At 38.0% G+C, this 19,541-nt stretch overlaps 4 protein-coding genes across 5 annotated transcripts; 1 reads left to right on the top strand and 3 right to left on the bottom strand.

The window, feature by feature from the left end:
• Positions 1 to 1,564: 1,564 nt before the first annotated feature.
• On the bottom strand, positions 1,565 to 3,497 carry LOC137742792 (protein LIFEGUARD 4-like). The gene is made up of 4 exons (XM_068482744.1): positions 2,871 to 3,497; positions 2,656 to 2,769; positions 2,019 to 2,176; positions 1,565 to 1,915 (listed from the first exon to the last, which is right to left on the bottom strand). The coding sequence occupies exons 1-4, from the start codon at positions 3,118 to 3,120 to the stop codon at positions 1,709 to 1,711; spliced, it is 729 nt and encodes a 242-aa protein (XP_068338845.1). The 5' UTR covers positions 3,121 to 3,497; the 3' UTR covers positions 1,565 to 1,708.
• A 2,517-nt stretch (positions 3,498 to 6,014) lies between these two features.
• Positions 6,015 to 10,058, top strand: LOC137742060 (histone-lysine N-methyltransferase, H3 lysine-9 specific SUVH6-like). 2 transcript variants are annotated; one of them, XM_068481804.1, is made up of 2 exons: positions 6,015 to 6,280; positions 6,390 to 10,058. In XM_068481804.1, the coding sequence occupies exon 2, from the start codon at positions 6,530 to 6,532 to the stop codon at positions 9,740 to 9,742; it is 3,213 nt and encodes a 1,070-aa protein (XP_068337905.1). In that variant the 5' UTR covers positions 6,015 to 6,280; positions 6,390 to 6,529; the 3' UTR covers positions 9,743 to 10,058. The 2 variants fall into 2 exon arrangements, with proteins under 2 accessions (XP_068337905.1, XP_068337904.1); XM_068481803.1 differs by having other exon boundaries at positions 6,484 to 10,058.
• Positions 10,059 to 11,829: 1,771 nt separating this feature from the next.
• On the bottom strand, positions 11,830 to 12,569 carry LOC137743781 (protein PELPK1-like). Its single transcript, XM_068483722.1, has one exon. The coding sequence runs from the start codon at positions 12,493 to 12,495 to the stop codon at positions 11,896 to 11,898; it is 600 nt and encodes a 199-aa protein (XP_068339823.1). The 5' UTR covers positions 12,496 to 12,569; the 3' UTR covers positions 11,830 to 11,895.
• Positions 12,570 to 15,651: 3,082 nt separating this feature from the next.
• On the bottom strand, positions 15,652 to 16,682 carry LOC137743780 (protein PELPK1-like). The gene has a single exon (XM_068483721.1). It carries the CDS (start codon positions 16,488 to 16,490, stop codon positions 15,807 to 15,809), a length of 684 nt encoding a protein of 227 aa, XP_068339822.1. The 5' UTR covers positions 16,491 to 16,682; the 3' UTR covers positions 15,652 to 15,806.
• Between the last annotated feature and the right edge of the window lie 2,859 nt (positions 16,683 to 19,541).

Raw genomic sequence — 19,541 nt, forward strand, 5'->3', positions numbered from 1 at the left:
TGAGCCATTGGAATGGGATAGACGTTACAATCAATTGATCGCTGAGTGGTACACTTCATTGCAAGAGCCATATTGGCACTGTACCCGTGAAAGTGACTTGATTGAGCACCAATGGGGATTGTAACAAGGTCAAGATAATTAAAAGGATCTTGTGGTGGAACAATAAAGTTCTTAGTTTATTTAGTGTGTTTTTTTTTTTAAAGTTTATTTGATGAGTTTATATAATTTTATTTAGTATGTTTTTTTAAGCTCATTTGATGAGTTTATGTAATTGTATTATGATAATGACACGTGGCGTGACGAGATTGATTAAAAATCCTATCCAAAATTAAAACAATTTTTTTATTTATTATTTTATAAAAAATTTAATAATATTTTAAATGGGTTGGGTGCCAGCATATTTTGTAGGATGGAGATGCATTTAGCTTATTACTATTTATTGGAGTGTATCACTGTTCACTGAGTGGATTAAATGGGCTAGATGCTGATGCATTTTTTTAGGGGTGGAGTTGTTCTAATGAATATCTATTTTTCACAGCTATTTGAAATATTTTAAGAAGTTGGAACAATTTAAAATCACCCCTGATTAAACAGTTATTCATACTTAACATTAAACCCGACAGTCTAAAATTAACCCATCAGTAAACCATGTGATTCAATGCAAGTGCAACTCCCTAATTTTCAAACAAAATTAGACGGAAACGTGGTCAAATACACTTACACAAGTGTTCCCGGAACAAAGTAGGGACTCCGGATGACGACGTGATCGAACACAGTTGCACGAGAAATTTTTCCAAGTGTCGGGAACACCATGACACATGATGTTCCCTCACACATTAAGATTTGATATGTTAGATATCCTTCAATTTTATATTTCAATAAATAAATAAAACTAAATCCTAATGTGTGAGGGAACACCATGTGTCATGATGTTCCCGGCACTTGGAAAAATTTCTCCAGTTGCACCAAGTTTCAGATTTAGGCGCCTCAAACTAGTGCGCCTCCTAGTCATTCTACACTTCTGACTTTATTACGCTTGGAGGACTTTCCGTAGTAGCATTGTCTTGTGATTCCCAAAAGAGGAGATGATGGAACAGAAAGGCAGAAAAAGAGCAAAGTGAGGCCCCTTCCGGCTCCACTAACCAGGTCCAATGGGATTTTGGAAGGACAAGGATTGTCTTTCCTCCCATTTTCGGTGCTCTTCCATGCCCTCATGTTTTGTATGGTCACAATAGAGCATTGAAAGTGAGAGGGTAGACAATCCTTGTCCTTCTGGAATCAAGACAGTTTTCAAATCACGAGTCCGAAAAATGGACAGAATAATTCAAACCACTCATTTCAAATTTTACAAGCCTCATTTGTCCACCCTGCTAAACCACCTCACAAAAACCAAAGGTCCTCATGTCTCTCCCCCTCTCTGGAATAGTTCGAATTACAGGGTCTGTCAGCTCCCGATTGCGAGATCTGGAGAGTTGAAACCCCAAGCAACTATTGACAAACAGAAATCTCCTACTATGGGATAATGAACCAACGAAACACATTTACATACTACAATACACAAAAATCTTCCATGAACATCAACTATTAATCAGTGTATTATAAGAGTTTAGTTGTTTATGACATTCACAATTAATCCTAAACCATAACGACGACAATATGTAATCGCATTTGGGGGAACAAAAGAGACGAACCAATCAAGAATATCTTCTCAACTGTCGGCCGCCCTAAAAACGGTGAGAAGAGCTAGGAAGAGGTTGATGATATCCAAATACAAGGAAACTGCAGCCCAAATGTACTCGTCGTAAGAGTATCGCTTGATCAAGTTGTCCGTGTCATACACAATATACCCACAAAATATGATCGACGCCAAGCAACCATATATCATCACTGATATCTTACCAAGCGGGAAGAAAACCTGCAATCAAGAACAAACAAGCCCAAGGCTTAAAAACGCGAAAACACAAAACATAGGCACAACAGGGAGTGTGTTCGTTCAATCAAATAAACACAGCAGGTACCTGAATCAGACCAAATACGATCAGAACCAGTAGAGCTCCGAACAAGAAGGGACCAAGAAAGTTGAAATCTTGGCCTCTCCTTGCAGCCCAAAATGTGTACAAGGTCAGACCAATAACGACCACTGCCGTCAGAATAACCGACTCCAAAATCACCTTCCCTGTTTCAATTCACCAAGTTACATAATTTCACAATGTCATCCAATTGGTTATCAAAGGAGACAACGAAAAGGGCTAGAGACCACTCGATAACTTACAAACCTCAAAAGTGACCAACAACATGATTAATTTGATGATTTTACGGATATAATTTGAGAAAATATTTTGGCTAAGTGACGGTGATGCTCACCGCCCATTGATTACCGTTTGATTTTCTATCAACTGCACAGATTTCGAAAATCAAACTTATCTAACGGTGATTAATAAGGTGATGGGCGTTGCCATCAATTTAGGATGGTGAGCAAAAATGCAGTCTAACTCCATCAAGCATTTTCCCTTTTTAGATTAAAAAACTCCATAAATCACAAGAACAAGAGGGTTAAGACGACTCCCTAATTACATCAAATTATCAAAATTAAATATTTACATCACAAAAATACCCAAAAAAAAAAATAATAGAGGAAAGTTCATCAGCACTCACCGCTAGTAAATGCACAAGTCAAACCGACGACAAATGCCAGTGAGATGGTAAAAATTCCCAGTAAAAGGTAATTAACCGGATGCTTCTGGTGGTAATAGTACAGCGGGCACAGCACTGCAAACCAAAAAACAAATAATAAAAAAACCCTAAATTTCACAACAAACTCACAGAAATCCCCCAAAACAATCAAAATTTCACAGAAATTTGAAGCGTACCGATGAAAGGCGTGATGATGAGAACGATGTAGAGCGCCAGGCCGGCGCCGGTGCTGACAAAGAAGTTAGCCACCGGCCGGACCGAAACGACGACGGCGCCTACAGCGATGGTGGCGACTAATTGGATGGCAACGATCGCGTAGATTTTGCGGATGAAGGACCACCGGAGCTCGGGGCTCTCGAGCATCATAGGGTAAAGCGGCCTCAGTCCGGCCTCCGGATCACTCTTCCGAAACGCCTGATTCCACATCTTCGTCTTCTCCGATTTTCTCAGATTAAGATCGTTATCGAGTGTTTGGCTGCCGGGATTCCTTGCGGGAAAGCAAAGTTCGGGGCGTGGAGGTTTAATAAGTAGAACACAACCCGCACCGTGCAGTTAGAGACTTTCGCGACGGGTCGCGCGTACACGTGTGAGGGATTGGCGGTTGGATTTGGAAGTGACACGTGGCGCTTTGGAGGTTCTGGATGTGTCTCGGGTGTGCCTTTGTGGCGAAGGAAAGTTGCTGTTTGGTGACGGGTGCTGTGGAGGTTATCGTTTTGCGAAGGAAAGTGGCTAGGTCAGCATATTCTTTGGCAATTCCCCAATTGTTTACTTTTTTTTCATTAAGTAGGTTGCTTTCCAGCTTAAATTCTTTTTAAAACTGTTTTTTTTTCCCTAGTAATTTGATGCTAAAAAAATGCTTGTTTTACCTTGTGAAAGTGTTTTCCCCCGACTTTTTTTCAATCCATGAACAGGAGCGTGCAGAAGAGAAAAAGAGCGAAAAATGTTCGTTTTATCTTGAGAAGTATTTTTCCACGACTTTTTGCACTTGATAAACACAAGGTTGTAGAAATAAAAAGAGTACATAAATTATTTTACATAATTGTTTGTCTAATGTGCGTAGTTCACAATACTTAAATGGAAGATAGTGGATGAAATTTTGCTTCGTTAAGTTCTTCTCTGAACAAGATATCCATTTTTTTGTTAGAAAAAATCTTTGTTAAATTCCCAAATTGAACGTCGTATAGATAATCATAAATGATAAACCTGTCGACGTCTTAGTGATACACTATCAATATTAAATAACACAAACAAGTGTCGTGCGTAGAGAATTTCTAAAGGGAAGTAATTTTCACGCTCCCCCTTTAGTTTATTACACACTCGTTTTATTTCTGCCAATCTGATCGATACCAATGACAAAATTAAACAGGAATGTGTAGAGAAGAAAAAATGATTGTGTTTATCATTTTTAATCAATAATTAGGATAGTAATAATTTTCACGATCAGTACAAAGCTTTTCTACAAAATCAAACGATAACAATGGACAAAATTAAATAGGAATGTGTAAGAAAAGAAAAAAGCTGTGTGTTTCTCATTTTTAATCAATGATTATGATAGTAATAATTTTCAACATCAATTGAAAGATTTTCAATGGCTCAATACATGCATAGTAAAACGGTTCGTCTTTTCCCTCACGGCACATGAGATGAGAAGACATACATTATGTCAAAGACATGAACGTTCTTATAGAAATTTGAGGAACCAATCTAGGATGTTCAAAATTTAGCATGGCCAGACTTGTTGTCATGAGAAGGCTAAAATGCTACTATTAGTCTTTTCGGCCCCCGAAAATGATGGATAACTATAACTTGTCACCAGTTGTTCTCATTTATAAAAAAATAAAAATAAAACTTTAGCATGTTCAAAATTTAACCGGAAAGAAGAAAGGAAGAAGAACTGGTCAAATGGAAGGGACGGCAGTTCATCATGTTATTTGCATCCTGTCAATTAGCTTCTTGCTTACTTGCATTGCTGCAGGGAAACCGAATGGCGTGAGCGTCGAATTCATACACATATACTCAGCAGCGTCGCCACTCTACCCTGGAAATATTTCTTTTGAAGAAGAAATTCACAGACTAATACACCGATCTAATCTCCGAGCTCAACATATTGATGCTACCATTGCACCATCACCAACAATGTATAACAAACTGCACACAACCCTCTCGATGATTTGATCCTTCATAAACTCGAATATTACCCTCCGGCCTTTTACCTTGTGGCAGTTGGCCTTGGCACTTTCAACACGAGTTTTCGAGCAAGATCATTCAAATCATACTACTTGTATGTTGACACTGGAAGCAAACTCATGTGGACACAGTGCGAGGATTATCACAAACACCAGTGCTTTCCTACTAAGCAACCCTTTCCCTAACAGCCAATCCGAATCTTATAAGCCTCTCCAATGCAATCGTCATTCCCCTTGCACTTCTGCGCCTGGGACACAGCGTCATGGGTGGCCAAGAGGTCCGCTCCATTCTCACAGGTACGATTTGATATCTGTTAGATACATATGTATATGTGTGTGTGTGCGCGCGTGTACATTTACAAGAAATTTCTAAAATACGACATCCTACGTGTTTTATAATACCTTTGATCCATGTATTCGCAATGACATGGATAGCGTATTTTACTTTTGCTTTCGTTGTTGCTTGCAGGTAAAACTTTCTATTTCTTGCCAAGCAGAGGGCGACCACAGCCTATAGAAAACTTGTGTTTGGTTGCTTATGACACCGAGAACATAAAATTCGGCAGGCAGGAAGACTTCAACATTGCCGGAATACTGGGTTTGGAAAACGCTCCCATTTCCTTTCCAATTATCCCATCTTACCGATGGAGCATTCTCATTCTGCTTACCACGCCAAAGAGACATTCAAACATATCAGAGATCTGGCGCAGACATACCCCAACCACCAGAGTACGCGTCACGACATTAGTTCTCCTTCCAGGGCATAAGCGTGCACGGAGAAAACTTCAATTTTAAGTGGGATCAACGTAATCTTTTAGTAGATTCTCAAGTTATGCCTATAATTAATGCTCACAAGTCACAACTTCTCCAAAGACCCCAATGCAAGCACCATATAAACCCCCAAGTCATTTTTAGAGTTCGAGATCCCTTTCATATGGTCATTCATTACTCATCAAGGCTTGTTTCACAAGGTATTAAGTCTTTTTGAAATTTTACAAGCGCGTTATATAACGTTACGTGACGATGTGCCAGTCACATCCTATTGTTGTTCTAATGTGTCAAGTACTAATAAAGTACACAGTGCTCTCACGCCATTCAATGAACGTCATGTCACTTGTTGGGAGACGTGACGAAACGTCTCCCAAAACACCTCTGAGCCAAAACGCCGCGTTCCGCGAAAGGAAAATAAATCGTTGGGGTCGTCGTCTTCCTTGCCCACATCGCGTCATTTCGCGAGATCGCCGCTGACGCGCGCGCTAAGCTTGCAGAGTGTCGCTTGCAGAGTGTGCCAAACACTCCCCAAATCACTTCCCCGAAACCCTAATTCTCTTCTCAAATCGCTCAAAAATCGCACTTCTCCTGCAATCGCCGGACTGCTACGCCGGATTATCCGTCGACTAGTAAGTTTTTCTTCGTTCGTTTTCTCTGTTTCTACTTTAAATCGTTGTTTGTTTAGACTTTGAGATTAATTAGTATATAATTAATCGCTGTTATTCTTAATTACTGTAGGTTTTGAGATATGTAGCTGTTCCTTAATTGGTTTTGTTGTTAGATTCGACCGTTGCGAATAATTGTGGTTGTAATGATTTACTATGAATTTTAGGTTTTTGAGTAATTATCGTTACGTTTTAGTTTGATTTGGAATTGGAATGGGGGTCGTTGAAGCGATGCAACATCCGGAATCTTCGAGGCGAATTGCTTCACTTAATGGTAGTCATTCTGAGGGGAGATTGGGACGATCCATGGAAAATGGAGAGTGCTCTTTCCGTGCTCCTAAGTTAAAGAGGCGTACAGTCTCTGCGGTTCGTGATTTTCCCCTGGGGTGCGGACGGTTTGGTCAGTTAAGGGAAAATTTGAGATGTCACGAGGGGGCTGCTTCTGGGGGAAATTTTGACAGTGTACCAACAGAAAATTTGGTTAGTAGGGGTGAAAATGGCGATGCACGTGGGGTTGACAAGCTCGGGCGCTCAATTGATCATGTGGATGAGACTGACTTGATGAATGGTAAGGATGTGGGTACTGTGGAGAGAATTGAATCAGTGGCAACCTTAGAGCATGAAATTTCTGATTTGCCAAATGATCTACATGGGTTAAACAATTCGAGACGGGTTGAAGAGGCAGCTTCTGTTGTTGCTGCTGAGCCTTTGATTAGTGGGGGTAACGACGATGATGAACAAAGGGTTGAAATGCGAATGGTACCTGCTGGTTCAATCAATGAGACTGCATTGACTAATGGTAAGGCTTTTGGTACCGTGGAGACTGTGGATTTTAATGCATTGCTGAATGAAATATCTGATTCGTTGAAGGACCCACTTCAGCTTGGTGTGGCTACACCAAATGAAGAGATGTCTTCTGTTCTGCCTGATTCACCACCCAATGGATCCATCTCCATTTCTAATGGAAATGGTCTGGAGAAGACTGCAGTTAAAAAATATCCTCCTCGAAGAATAGTATCAGCCGTTCGGGACTTCCCTCCTCTTTGTGGAAGAAATCCTGCCCTGGAGGCGAAGAATTTTGGTCAAGAGAGGTCTGCTATGGATGGCGAACCATCATCATTGAAAACAGCAAAGACTACTGTGAGACAAACAGGTAAGGATGTTCAAGATAGGGAGTTTCACAAGAGTGAACATGGAGGGGATATTTCTCTACTAATTGGGGACAAGGTTCAACCAAAATGCAAGGGACATGCTGTACAAGAATTGGAAAGGCACGATGATGTAAATTCTGAAATGAACGTGGTTTCAGAAGATGCTAAAAAAATTTTCCATGAACTTTCTCAAGGACACGATGTATTTCAAGGCACAGGGAGTGTTGAACATTCAGAGGAGGGAGTGGGGAAGGAGATGGTGGTATACCATGCAAAGGAAAGTCCAAGCGAGACAGGCTTAAGTAAACCTTATTATCATAATCAATTCCACGAAGAAGATTTTGAAAGATCAGAAATTATGTCGGAAAAAGCGGTTGTAAGGGGTTTGATGACTGCATCAAACTGTCCGTGGAGGATGGGAAAAGTGGGCGACCTACATAAACTAGAAGGTGGAAGTAGCGAAAGAAAACGAAAGAAGCTTGATGTGAAATGTCAGATAGAAGGATCTAAGGCTGTTTCCAGGAAAAAAGCTCACTCAGACATTGGAGGAAAGTCTCCAAAGAATATTCTTCCTATATCACAAATGAGTGCTTATGAAGGTACACGTCAGCTTGTTATCTGGGACAAGAAGGAGTATTCTCTTGAGCTTGACCAGAAAGAAGACTTTTATGTGAGTCCAAGATCAGGTTGTTCTGATGTATGTCCTCCTCCTTTTGGTACTAGTAGTTCAACTAGCAAAGTTCGTGATAATACCCGAAACACGGTGAGGGAGACATTGCGTTTGTTCCAAGCTCTCTGTAGGAAGCTTTTGCGGGAGGAAGAGGGCAAGTCAAAGGAAGGAGGAGTTCCTCGCAAAAGGGTTGATTATTCAGCTGCAAAGATCCTCAAGGATAAGGGAAAATATGTAAATACGGGCAAACAAATCCTGGGAACTGTGCCGGGAGTTGAAGTTGGCGATGAGTTTCATTACAGAGTGGAACTTACTATTGTTGGCCTTCATCGCCAGATTCAAGGTGGTATAGATTATGTAAAGCATGGTGGGAAGATCCTTGCAACCAGTATCGTTGCATCTGGTGGCTATGCGGATGATTTGGATAATTCAAGTTCCTTGATTTATACAGGCCAAGGAGGAAATGTGATGAATACTGATAAGGAACCTGAAGATCAGAAGCTTGAACGGGGAAACCTTGCTTTAAAGAATAGTATGGATGAAAAAAATCCTGTTAGAGTGATCCGTGGCTCTGAAGAAGGAAGAAGTAAGACATATGTATATGATGGACTATATTTGGTAGAGAAATGTTGGCAGGATATGGGGTCTCATGGTAAGCTTGTTTTCAAGTTTCAACTTGACAGAATCCGAGATCAACCAGAGCTTGCTTGGAAAGAAGTGAAGAAGTCCAAAAAATATAAAGTACGGGAAGGTCTATGCATTGATGATATTTCAGCAGGGAAAGAGTCCATTCCTATCTGTGCTGTGAATACCATAGATGATGAGAAACCTCCACCATTTGTATACATGACTAGCATGATATATCCAGATTGGTGCCGCCCAGTTCCTCCCAAGGGTTGTAGCTGTATTGTTGAATGCTCAGATTCTGAGAAATGTTCTTGTGCAGTTGAGAACGGAGGTGAGATCCCATATAACTTCAATGGTGCTATTGTTGAAGCAAAGTCCCTTGTGTATGAGTGTGGTCCTTCTTGTAAGTGTCCTCCTTCTTGTTACAATAGAGTTAGCCAGCGTGGTATCAAATTTCAGCTTGAAATCTTCAAAACTGAATCAAGGGGTTGGGGAGTGAGATCCCTAAATTCCATTCCTTCGGGAAGTTTTATATGTGAGTATATAGGAGAGCTCCTGGAAGAGAAGGAAGCTGAAGAAAGAACTGGGAATGATGAGTATCTGTTTGATATTGGGAATAACTACAGCGACAATTCTCTTTGGGATGGACTTTCAACCCTCATGCCCGATGCACAATCAAGTTCTCATGGAGTAGTGGGGGAAGGTGGATTCACCATTGACGCAGTAGAGTACGGCAATGTGGGAAGATTTATCAACCATAGTTGTTCTCCTAATCTTTATGCCCAAAATGTCCTCTATGATCATGATGACGCTAGAATTCCTCACATCATGTTCTTTGCTGCTGAGAACATTCCTCCTTTGCAAGAGTTGACTTATCATTACAATTATATGATAGACCAGGTTCGTGATTCTAATGGCAAGATAAAGAAGAAGAGTTGCTATTGTGGTTCTCCAGAGTGCACTGGCAGACTTTATTGAGGCAGACATCGGAGGAGAATTCTGGGCTACTCGAAAGAGGTGATTTCTAATTACTGGAGGTATCGTTAATGTCAAAGCTTTAGATGAAGTTTGAAATGATGACCATTTTTCTTTGGTAGTTGAGCGACGCTCGACTGTTTGGTTTCGGATGCTTGGTTGTGAAGAGGACGACTAAATGTACTAATTTACTTGTGTTTGTTGCCACAAGGCCTGTTGGCTATAGATCTAATGTTATACGAAGACAAAGGATCATTGTTCTTAGGGAGCAATATTTTTGCTTTTTTGTGTTTTACACATTGTGTTTCCTTTATAGATATGTTCGTGTTTTCAAATTTCAACCATTACATGTGTTTTCATATATGACCAAATAACTAGGGGACCTTCTACGCCCAACTTTTATCTCTAGACACTCAATAATGAAATTTTTATTTCTAATTATGCTCTTGTTCATTCCACACGGTTGTCCCTGTTGGATGTGAGATATGCACACAACTCTCCCCTGCGTGAGCGATGAACTCTTGTCAATTTGAAGGTGCCCTAGCAAAGCCTTGAGTCGGCTCTTAGACTCTCTTACAAAATTAGTTGTTTTCAGGTGTGCCACTGCTAGCTAAGACTAACAGATTGTTTAAGTTTAGATGTCTTATATGTCGCTTGCTTGTGCCACAAGTAAACTAGTCTTCTTATCAAATGATTTTCTTGTGGAGGGGTTAAGTCCATATTTAAGTTCTTTTCTATGCCTTGAAGACAAGGACTTTATATTTCTCTTGTATTGAATGCCAAAACAATGAACACAAACTGATCATTGATGATTCAAATCAATTTGCAATCCTTGTAAGAAAAGTAAAGACAGAAAGCAAAGCAAAGTAAAATAAAGTGAGAACTATAAGAAAAATGTATGCAAATACTCATGGAATGTTAGTTAAAAGGACAGTAAATAACATCAAGGGACCATAACTCGAAAGTAAATGATAAATACAAGTAATCATGCAAAGTTTAAATCTATTCGGGCAAGTTGAAATGCCTTCTAGGCAAGTTTTTACAGTTATTGGCAATGTTTTGAGAAAGGACTCTAATACAGGAAATAAGTACTACAAAGGAAAGTAGCAGAGTTATAAATATAAAGGAATGTTTGAACTACAAAGGGAAAATTAGCATCGAGGTTGCAGAGATCTTAGAAGTCCTTTTGTATGTTAAGTTGAGTGACATTTCTTCAATGCGTCTCCTGCCTTTTATAGAAACTGCTTATTTCTTCCAAAGTAAGTTCTCAGTTCAGGTCCAAGTGGTTGGTGTGACTTTGGCAAAGGATATAAGTTTCCCACTTGGATACTTGAGTTTTGATCCTCTTGTATCTATGACTTTGCCATTGAAAATCTTTTCTATAAAAACCAACTGCAAAATCCGTCCTTCAATGTGAACGTTGGTGATAATCTCATTTTTCAATTATTCAACCATTTCATTTTACCGAATTTAATGTTAGTTAGATTAGTGAACATTTATATGTTTTGATGCAACAACAGAATGTTATATGTAACAAGTAGTTTTGTTGGTTCGTTAATTGGTCATATTTTCACCCAAATATGCCACATCAAAAGTAATTAAATACCCAGCAAGCAAACTAGGAGGATAAAGAATTGGATCCTGACCAGGCCCAATGCTCATTTTCAGTCCAAACAGTCACGACTCACTCGTTCACTCCAAACCTTCAAAAAACCCAGCTCAATCGTCTTCCCGTTTATTGACGAATTGATACAAATTTGCGTTGATAAATTTTTTTTTTTAGGAACGAACGACCAAAACGTCGTTTGGAGAAATCCAGAAAGGTATGCTACAATTTTTTTTACAAGTTTTACATGTCTTTTTGCTCTGTTAAAAATTTTTGGGTTCGAGTATTGTTCAGCACACAAGCACCAAGCACATGCAGGAGATGACAGAAGAATAAGAAGCTCATATAAGAATAACATTAACATAACATGTACTCTTCAAATAATATCAATATTCAAGTACATTATCAGAAATAAACTCAAGATACCATATATAAAGATTATAAAGATACACAAGTATAATCCATCTGTACGGATGGACGCAACATATAACCAGCTGAGATATAGATAAATAAATTACGAGACAAGTCAATTAACCTCCCTATGTAAGATTCAGGGAAGGGTGGATTTGTGTTCAGGTGGGGAGAGTGAAGGGATGGGTGTGCCCTTGGGGAGGGTTGGGATGGAGGGCAGTGTAGGCTTTGGTAGCTCAGCTGGAAGATGGGGGAGAGTTGGCAATTCAGGCTTATGCAATGGCGGCAGCTCAGGCTTCGGCAAAGTCGGGAAATTGGGAAGTGGTGGCAATTCAGGCTTTGGAAGCTGAGGCACCTCAGGCAAGGTTGGAACATGGGGTACTTCAGCCAACTTGGAGCCTTCAGACTTCGGGACATTTTCGGCTTTAGGTAGTGGAGGCAACTCAGGCTTTGGAAGCTCATGAGGCAGCTCAGGCTTTGGAAACTTGGGCAATTCAGGTTTAGGCAATGGCGGTAGCTCAGGCTTTGGAAGCTCATGTGGCAACTCAGGCTTTGGCAGCGACGGGAAATTGGGAAGTGGTGGCAGCTCAGGCTTCGGAAGCTCTGGCACTTGAGGCAAGGAAGTCTCCAAAAGAAAGCGAGCCCCCGCAACCATTTTAGCAGAGCTCATAAGTGAGAAAGTAAAGAGCAGAAGCAGTGGTAAGACGGAGGTCGGGCGGAGGCCATGATCGACCACCATATTTGAAACTAGCTAGATTAAAAAGGAACGAAGTTATATAGGAGAAACGCAGTTTGCAGTTGTTGCATGCAATTGCAAAGGTACAAGTTGTGTTTTAGCATGAAAATCTAAGCCAGTATTTATAGAGATATATAAAGAGTTGGGTAGCCTTGAAAAACATGGAGCTCTCAAAGGTTAGGTCAATGGGCGTTGGTGTTGTTAGTTCAACTTCTGAACTGCGTATCTATGCTTCATTTCTTTGCTTTCCACAAGTATGTTGACAACTGTATAAGATTGTTTCCCATACAAGCATTTTGTATGTATAAAATATTGAGTGCAAATCTATTAATCTTGGGGAGAGGACATACGTTTTCTATTCCGGCTCTTTTGTGTTAGTTAATCTAACTAGTTGCACTCAAGACTTGTTTACCAATAAAAAGAAGAAGAAAGTTAAAAGACTTCAAAACTTCCGTACGGGAATAGTATAGCACATTCACTATTTTAGATTTAACAAGTATTTCAAGACTTGTTAACGAGAAAATGTTAGATAGTTGGAATGTTCGGGTAACGTAATAAAAAGAGTAAGTTTTCATAAAATTAATAAAAAATTAATGATAGTAACAATATTCAATTAAATTTAGACCTAGTTTGGTATTACATTTTTTTTTTCCCACCAAAAACTGCTTCATTTAAAATTAAGCAGTAAAAAAGTGTTTGGTAAAAATAAAATATACTGCTTATTTTAAAAGTAATGACCTCTAGATAGAAACTTTTAAAAGCAGCATGTCGGTTATTTTTAAAAACTGTTTTGATAAAAAGCAAAGTTGAACCTTTAGAATATTTTTAATTCCTGTAATAAGTCCATTAATTTTAAACAATGACATTATTTATTCTTTTAGACACTACTTTTCATACTGACAACACTTAAAAAAACAGTTTATCAAACGCTCAACTACTTTGTTTTGCAGTTGATTATTCTTAAAGTATAGCATAAGCAATTTATTAAAAAAGCACATCTATCCCAAACTTATAAATAGGTTAATGAGACTTTCAAGTACATTATAACATTTTGAGCTCCTTTCATGATGTCTTTTAAACCGCATCGATGCTCAAGTTCAACTTCTGCACCCTAACCTCGACAAAGCTTCCTTCTAGAAAGTTTCCGACAACTGATGTACGACCACTCCTTCTCGAACCCTATCACCACCATCCGCTTCACGATCTCGTGGAGGTCGTTGATGGTTCTAGAAGGAATAGTTTTAATCAGGATGTCATAGTCGTTGAGATATGGTGCTCCTCACCGTTGCCAATGACATCTTCTTCTTGATTGACCTAGGCAAAATTATTATAGAGAGGAATTTTAAGTTTCAAGTGGCAAATCAGAGGGTAAAGTGGAGCGAATTTTGAGTTTTAGAAAGTAAAGTGGCAATTTTTTATTTACATAGAGCAAAGTGAGATTAGAATCGAATTCCAAGGGACATAGCTAAAAGTAAGCCTACTATAATCACGTCATTCTTTGTTATTAACTTGAGCATTATCATATTTATGTAATTGACCTTAGAGTGTAATTTTGAACCATCATGATATATCTTAAATGACACTGAGACCTTAATTTTGGTACGGTACGATAGATACTCCCTTTCTATATATAATATTGAGTTCTCGCAAGTTGCAATATTTATTTTGTAGGTTGCAACACCCTTCTGCCAAATGTTTTACATGATCCTTGAAAAAAAAGTCTTACAAGAACATGGTGTAGGACCAAATAGCGGTCGATTAAATTGGCTAAACTTAGCGAAAAGAGAACAGTAGAAAAGTTTTGGGTAATTTTATCTTTACTTGTCCCACATGAATTAGGTTTCCTTTTCTCTAGTTAATTACAATTTTCTTTTATGTTTCCTTTATTCATTAGATTTCCATGAACTACTAGAATTAGGGTTTGATGTCTATAGAAAGACTTATCTTGGAGTTAGTAATTCAAATTACTCACGTTATTATCAATTCAACTTTGGAGATTTTCTTTATTTTTTGGTGAACTCTGGAACATTGATGAACTTCAGTTTATGTTGTTGGATTTGACGCTTGTCAATCCTTCTATTATTTTTTTTTTCTGCTGCGTCAGAACATTAAGAAGTTTACCATGTTTTGAAAAGGACACAAAAATAGGTCTATGATGATCTTTTGTACAAATTCGCAACACTAATCGTGTTGGCTCACATTTTTTCCGAATAAAGTGGTTTAAATTTGTGTTTGGTGAGAATCAAATTTAAGACCTCTCACTTACAAATAAATAGGAATATTACTAGATGATAATACAAATTGTTGGCTCACATTTTCAATGTTAAGTTTTTCGCAAAAAAAAATTGTGAGCATTAAGGAAAATGTTATAATAAATTAGAAGCGGCTTTACTATTCAGTCACATAGGTACCTTTATGGAATCTATAAGCTGAAAATAATAAAATAATAAAATTACCGTAATTTACTACCGGTTGTTCTTGTTTTTTGAAAGATTAAAAAAATTTCATTCAAGTCTTTCATACACTTGAAGAAGCATATAATGCAACAAAAATTACAAAAAGAAAAGTTTTATGATGGCTAAAAAAGTAAATAAAAACCGTGAGCATTAGCTAACCTTTTTTTTTTTTTTTTTAAATTGTGACCGTTGAATTTTCACGAAATCTTTTCCATGGTCTTTAAGAAAATTGCTACGAGTAATTTGAAGTGGTCTTACCGCTTATTGAGTCACATAAGTATTTATTATTTATTATTTACGAGTCTTACCATTCCTTAGCATGCATTTCCCATTACAGAAAACCTATATGAAAGGGGATGAGTAGTTTTATAGCGCCTGCTGAAATAGTGTGTTCTATGAGGATGTCATGTTCGTCACCATTATGAAGGGTTGAATCTTGGATTCAATTCGTTTTACTTGTAAAAAATAGAAACAAAAGGACAGGCCCCTTTCAAAATAGTGAGTTCATTTTGTAGTGCTTCTGTTTTGTGATGCTTTGGAGAATATATATGTATCAATTAAGTTGTAATTAACAACAAGATTTTTGTTTTGAAATAAATATAAGGCTAAGTTTTCTGAATCTAGATTTTACCAGATGATATTGAAGAATAACAAACTCAATTAGGAATAACATTAAAATAATACTCATCAAATGATATGAGCAAGTACATGATCAGAAAGAAACTCAAGAGAACTTAATGATTACAAAGATACATAAGTAGTATAATCCATCTGTAAGGATGGATGTCATAAAACCAGCTGAGATATATAGATGAGTAGTGAGGAAAATAAATTAATCAACCCCCATATACATATGATTCAGGGAAGGGTTGTTTTGTGAGGTGGGGTGAGTGAAGGGATGGAGGGTAATGTGGGCTTTGGTAGCTCAGTTGGAAGATGGGGAAGAGTTGGTATTTCAGGCAACTTTGGCAATTCAGGCTTAGGCAATGGTGGCAGCTCAGGCTTTGGAAACGTTGGGAACTCGGGAAGTGGTGGCAATTCAGGCTTGGGAAGTTGAGGCACCGCAGGCAAGGTTGGAACATGGGGCACTTCAGCCAATTTCAGGCCCTCTGGCTTTGGTGCATTTTCGGCTTTAGAGAGTGGTGGCAACTCAGGCTTCGGAAACTTTGGCAATTCGGGTTTAGGCAATGGCGGCAACTCAGGCTTTGGAAGCTCATGCGGCAGCTCAGGCTTTGAAAACTTTGGCAATTCAGGTTTCGGCAACTGTGGCAGCTCAGGCTTTGGAAGCTCATGTGGCAACTCAGGCTTTGGAAACTTTGGCAATTCGGGTTTAGGCAACGGCGGCAGCTCAGGCTTTGGCAACGTTGGGAAATTGGGAAGTGGTGGCAGCTCAGGCTTCGGAAGCTCGGGCACATGAGGCAAGGAAGTCTCCAGAAGGCAGCGAGCCCCCGCAACTATTGTTTTGGAGCTCATAAATGAGAAGGTAAAGACCAGAACTAGTGGTAATACGAAGGCCGGGCGGAAGCCATGATCGACCACCATATTTGGAGCTAGCTAAATTAATGGTAACGAATGTATAGGACGAATGAAGTTTGCAGTTGTTGCATGCAAAGGTAAAAGCTGTGTTTTTTCATGAAAATTTAAACCATTATTTATAGAGAAATATAAAGGTTAGGTCAAACGGTATTGGTGTTGTTAGCTCAACTTCTGAACAGCATATCTATACTTCATTTCATTGCCTTCCACAGGTTTGTTGACAACCTTACACGATTGTTTCCCATATGAGCTTTATATATATATATGCAAAATACTGAGTTTAAATCTATAATTCTTGCCAAGATGAGCTACCAGATGGACGATTAATGATAATAGTTCCCTGTTTTACAAGGAACTGTTGAGAGTTTAATGGAACTTTTGTAAAAGAACCAAAAACAGTACTATGTTTTCCCATAACTCATTCATTGGGAAAGTTAGCTTAAACAATACAACAAAATCTTGACTTCAGATTTAAATTTGAGAAATACGGACAAATAAAACCGTGACTTAATTACATGTATACGGCTCATTGTTTGTTCATTAAATTAACATGCACAATCTTCATTGATGAATTTTTTTCCGCCAATATCTTCGATGATCCTCCATCAGTGAAAGCTACGGTGCATTTAGTACTTGCAAAGTAGATGCTGTAAACAGTGTCATACTTCTCACCTTTCCTCTCTCTGAGTAGAAATATATTGTATAAAAAGATAAAAAAAGATATTTTGATTTAGGCTCAATCAACATAGCTACTTTTTGGTTTAACCCACCATTTATGTTGTTTCGATTTTAACCATAATTTTGCATTTATTCCTGATTTATATGACTATTTTGCCGTTGATGGTAAACATAGAATTATGGGTGAATGGTCGATATAGTCCCTGAGCTATCATTTAGTGAAAATTAGATTCTTGAATTATTTTTTGGGTAAAATAAGTCCCTAAATTCATTAAAAATTACTAATTTCATCCCTACTAATATATTCTAAGCCATTTAATTTATCTAATTTTTCGTCATCTTAAGGCACTTGCTACAATTTAGAGTGTAATATCGTCATTTTCTCGCCTCTAAGCCCTTACCATTTCATATAGGTTGCGAATCTAATGTCTAATTTACCCTACAAAGTAAACTTCATACACTATATCTTTATGGAAAATTACCAAGCTACTCTCCAATGTGTATCATATTCAAGTAACATGACTTAAATTGACGGAAAATTGAATATAGTAGCTTAAAATCTAATATTAGGGATGTAATTGGTAAATTTTTATGATTCAAAAACTGATTTTTCTGAAAAAATAGTTTAGGGACCTAATTTTCACTCAGGTAATAATTCAAGAACTAAATTGACAATTCACCCTAGAATTATTATTATGTTTTTGACAAAACCCTCCTACGGTACCTATACATTTGGTATCAAAATTCCACAAACAGTACCTATACAATCGGTATCAAAACCCAAAACCCACCCCGATAACTATACATTCAGCATCAAAACCCACCTCGGCACCTATACATTTGGTATGAAAACCCACAATACTTAAAAAATGGGTATCAAACCTAGTAATACTTAAAAAATGGGTATCAGACCTAGTACCTATAAAATCGGTATCAAACTCGCTACGAGACTTTCTAAAGATACACTACATTGAATAATCAACATGTACCTTAAGGTATTCTACCTCAAGGATAGAATTAGGTTCGATTGCGATAATTCACCTCTCATACAAATTCAGGTAGAATCAATAAAAGTCAGCCTATATTGAATAAAGACATTTTTTTTTTTTTAAGTTCTAAAAGGTCTAAAAAACTCTTGGCATTCAATTATGACTTTTTGCAATTCTACAGATTAAAATTTAGATGTATTCAAAAGTTCATTGATTTTAAAGGGTTTTAAAAAGTCATGTACTTTCATAGACTTTGAGGCTTTTTATGGTATGTTTATTGTCAATTTGTCATAGCAAATCCAACCTCTTTTCCAAAGATTTTGATGGATTTCACTATAATGATATACTTCCCCACCCACATAATGCAAGGATGATCACTATTTCTACTTTCACCATTCCATGTGGTAACCACCTCTTAACCATGACCACCTCTGCTACCCTATTGCCGACAATTGCCAACATCGTCACCACCGTCATCACCACTAATGCAGCTATCGCAACCATTATATCATTTCTTCTACCATCACCTTGTCATACTCATCACGTACCGATTCATTTTCACCACCATCAATTCATATCTTCCACCAAAAATACAAGGAGCCGAGTTGTAGTTTCAAGAATTCTTCCATGCCATCAAATTCAACCATGTCTATGATCGATCATGAACATTTTTTTATTTTTTTAATTTTTTTTTGCTAGGGCTAAGATGTAGCCTAGTTATGACCGACTAAGGATAGACATGGTTGAATAATGGCATAGAAGAATTATTGAAACTCCTACTCGGCTCCAAAGCAATGCAACGTTCGACTCCTTGTATTTTTGGTGGAAAATATGAATTGGTGGTGGTGAGAAAGAATTCCCATACCCTCTCTCTATATATGTCACAAACCTTTAGAATTAGGGTAGGAACTAGCAAATCCAAATTGGATTTGGATTCGAGTCTTTGTTGGCAAGCAAAATCAAAGCATTTTTCCTTTTCCTCTTTGAACACGGCACCACTCCTAATCCTATTTGGATTTTGTTCCTTGATCAGCCAAATTTACTTGCATAGGTTCAACGGCACATAATAGCAACCCAACTCGTAATTCTTCAGGTATTCTCGTATTTTTACTTAAATCTACATATTGTTCTCAATCCATATTTTCTATAAAATTCTCACAAAACACATTACATCCAACAATCTAGCAACAAAACATGACTAAATAATAGGTAAAAGAGGTACGAGTATGCATATAATATCAACCTAACAAGTGCATTTAAAAATTTAAACTTAATTTATTGCATCCTTTGTACAATTTAAAAGTAGAAAGGAAAATGAAAAAGAAAATATCAGCACCGGCCGGGTACATGGCCTAGGGGAAAAAATTCTGAAATTAGCCCTCAGCCACTC

Source organism: Pyrus communis, chromosome 8, assembly GCF_963583255.1.
Source record: "Pyrus communis chromosome 8, drPyrComm1.1, whole genome shotgun sequence".
Lineage (NCBI taxonomy): Eukaryota > Viridiplantae > Streptophyta > Magnoliopsida > Rosales > Rosaceae > Pyrus > Pyrus communis.

What these genes read in the sequence shown, in the direction of transcription:
- LOC137743780 (XM_068483721.1), bottom strand. Translation starts at nt 16,490, where the DNA reads ATGGTGGTCGATCATGGCTTCCGCCCGGCCTTCGTATTACCACTAGTT.
- LOC137742060 (XM_068481804.1), top strand. Translation starts at nt 6,530, where the DNA reads ATGGGGGTCGTTGAAGCGATGCAACATCCGGAATCTTCGAGGCGAATT.
- LOC137743781 (XM_068483722.1), bottom strand. Translation starts at nt 12,495, where the DNA reads ATGGTGGTCGATCATGGCCTCCGCCCGACCTCCGTCTTACCACTGCTT.
- LOC137742792 (XM_068482744.1), bottom strand. Translation starts at nt 3,120, where the DNA reads ATGTGGAATCAGGCGTTTCGGAAGAGTGATCCGGAGGCCGGACTGAGG. An exon ending in GACTTGTGCATTTACTAGCG is followed by an intron (nt 2,177 to 2,655) that starts GTGAGTGCTGAT and finishes GAATTGAAACAG; the next exon opens with GGAAGGTGATTTTGGAGTCG. An exon ending in TCGTATTTGGTCTGATTCAG is followed by an intron (nt 1,916 to 2,018) that starts GTACCTGCTGTG and finishes TCTTGATTGCAG; the next exon opens with GTTTTCTTCCCGCTTGGTAA.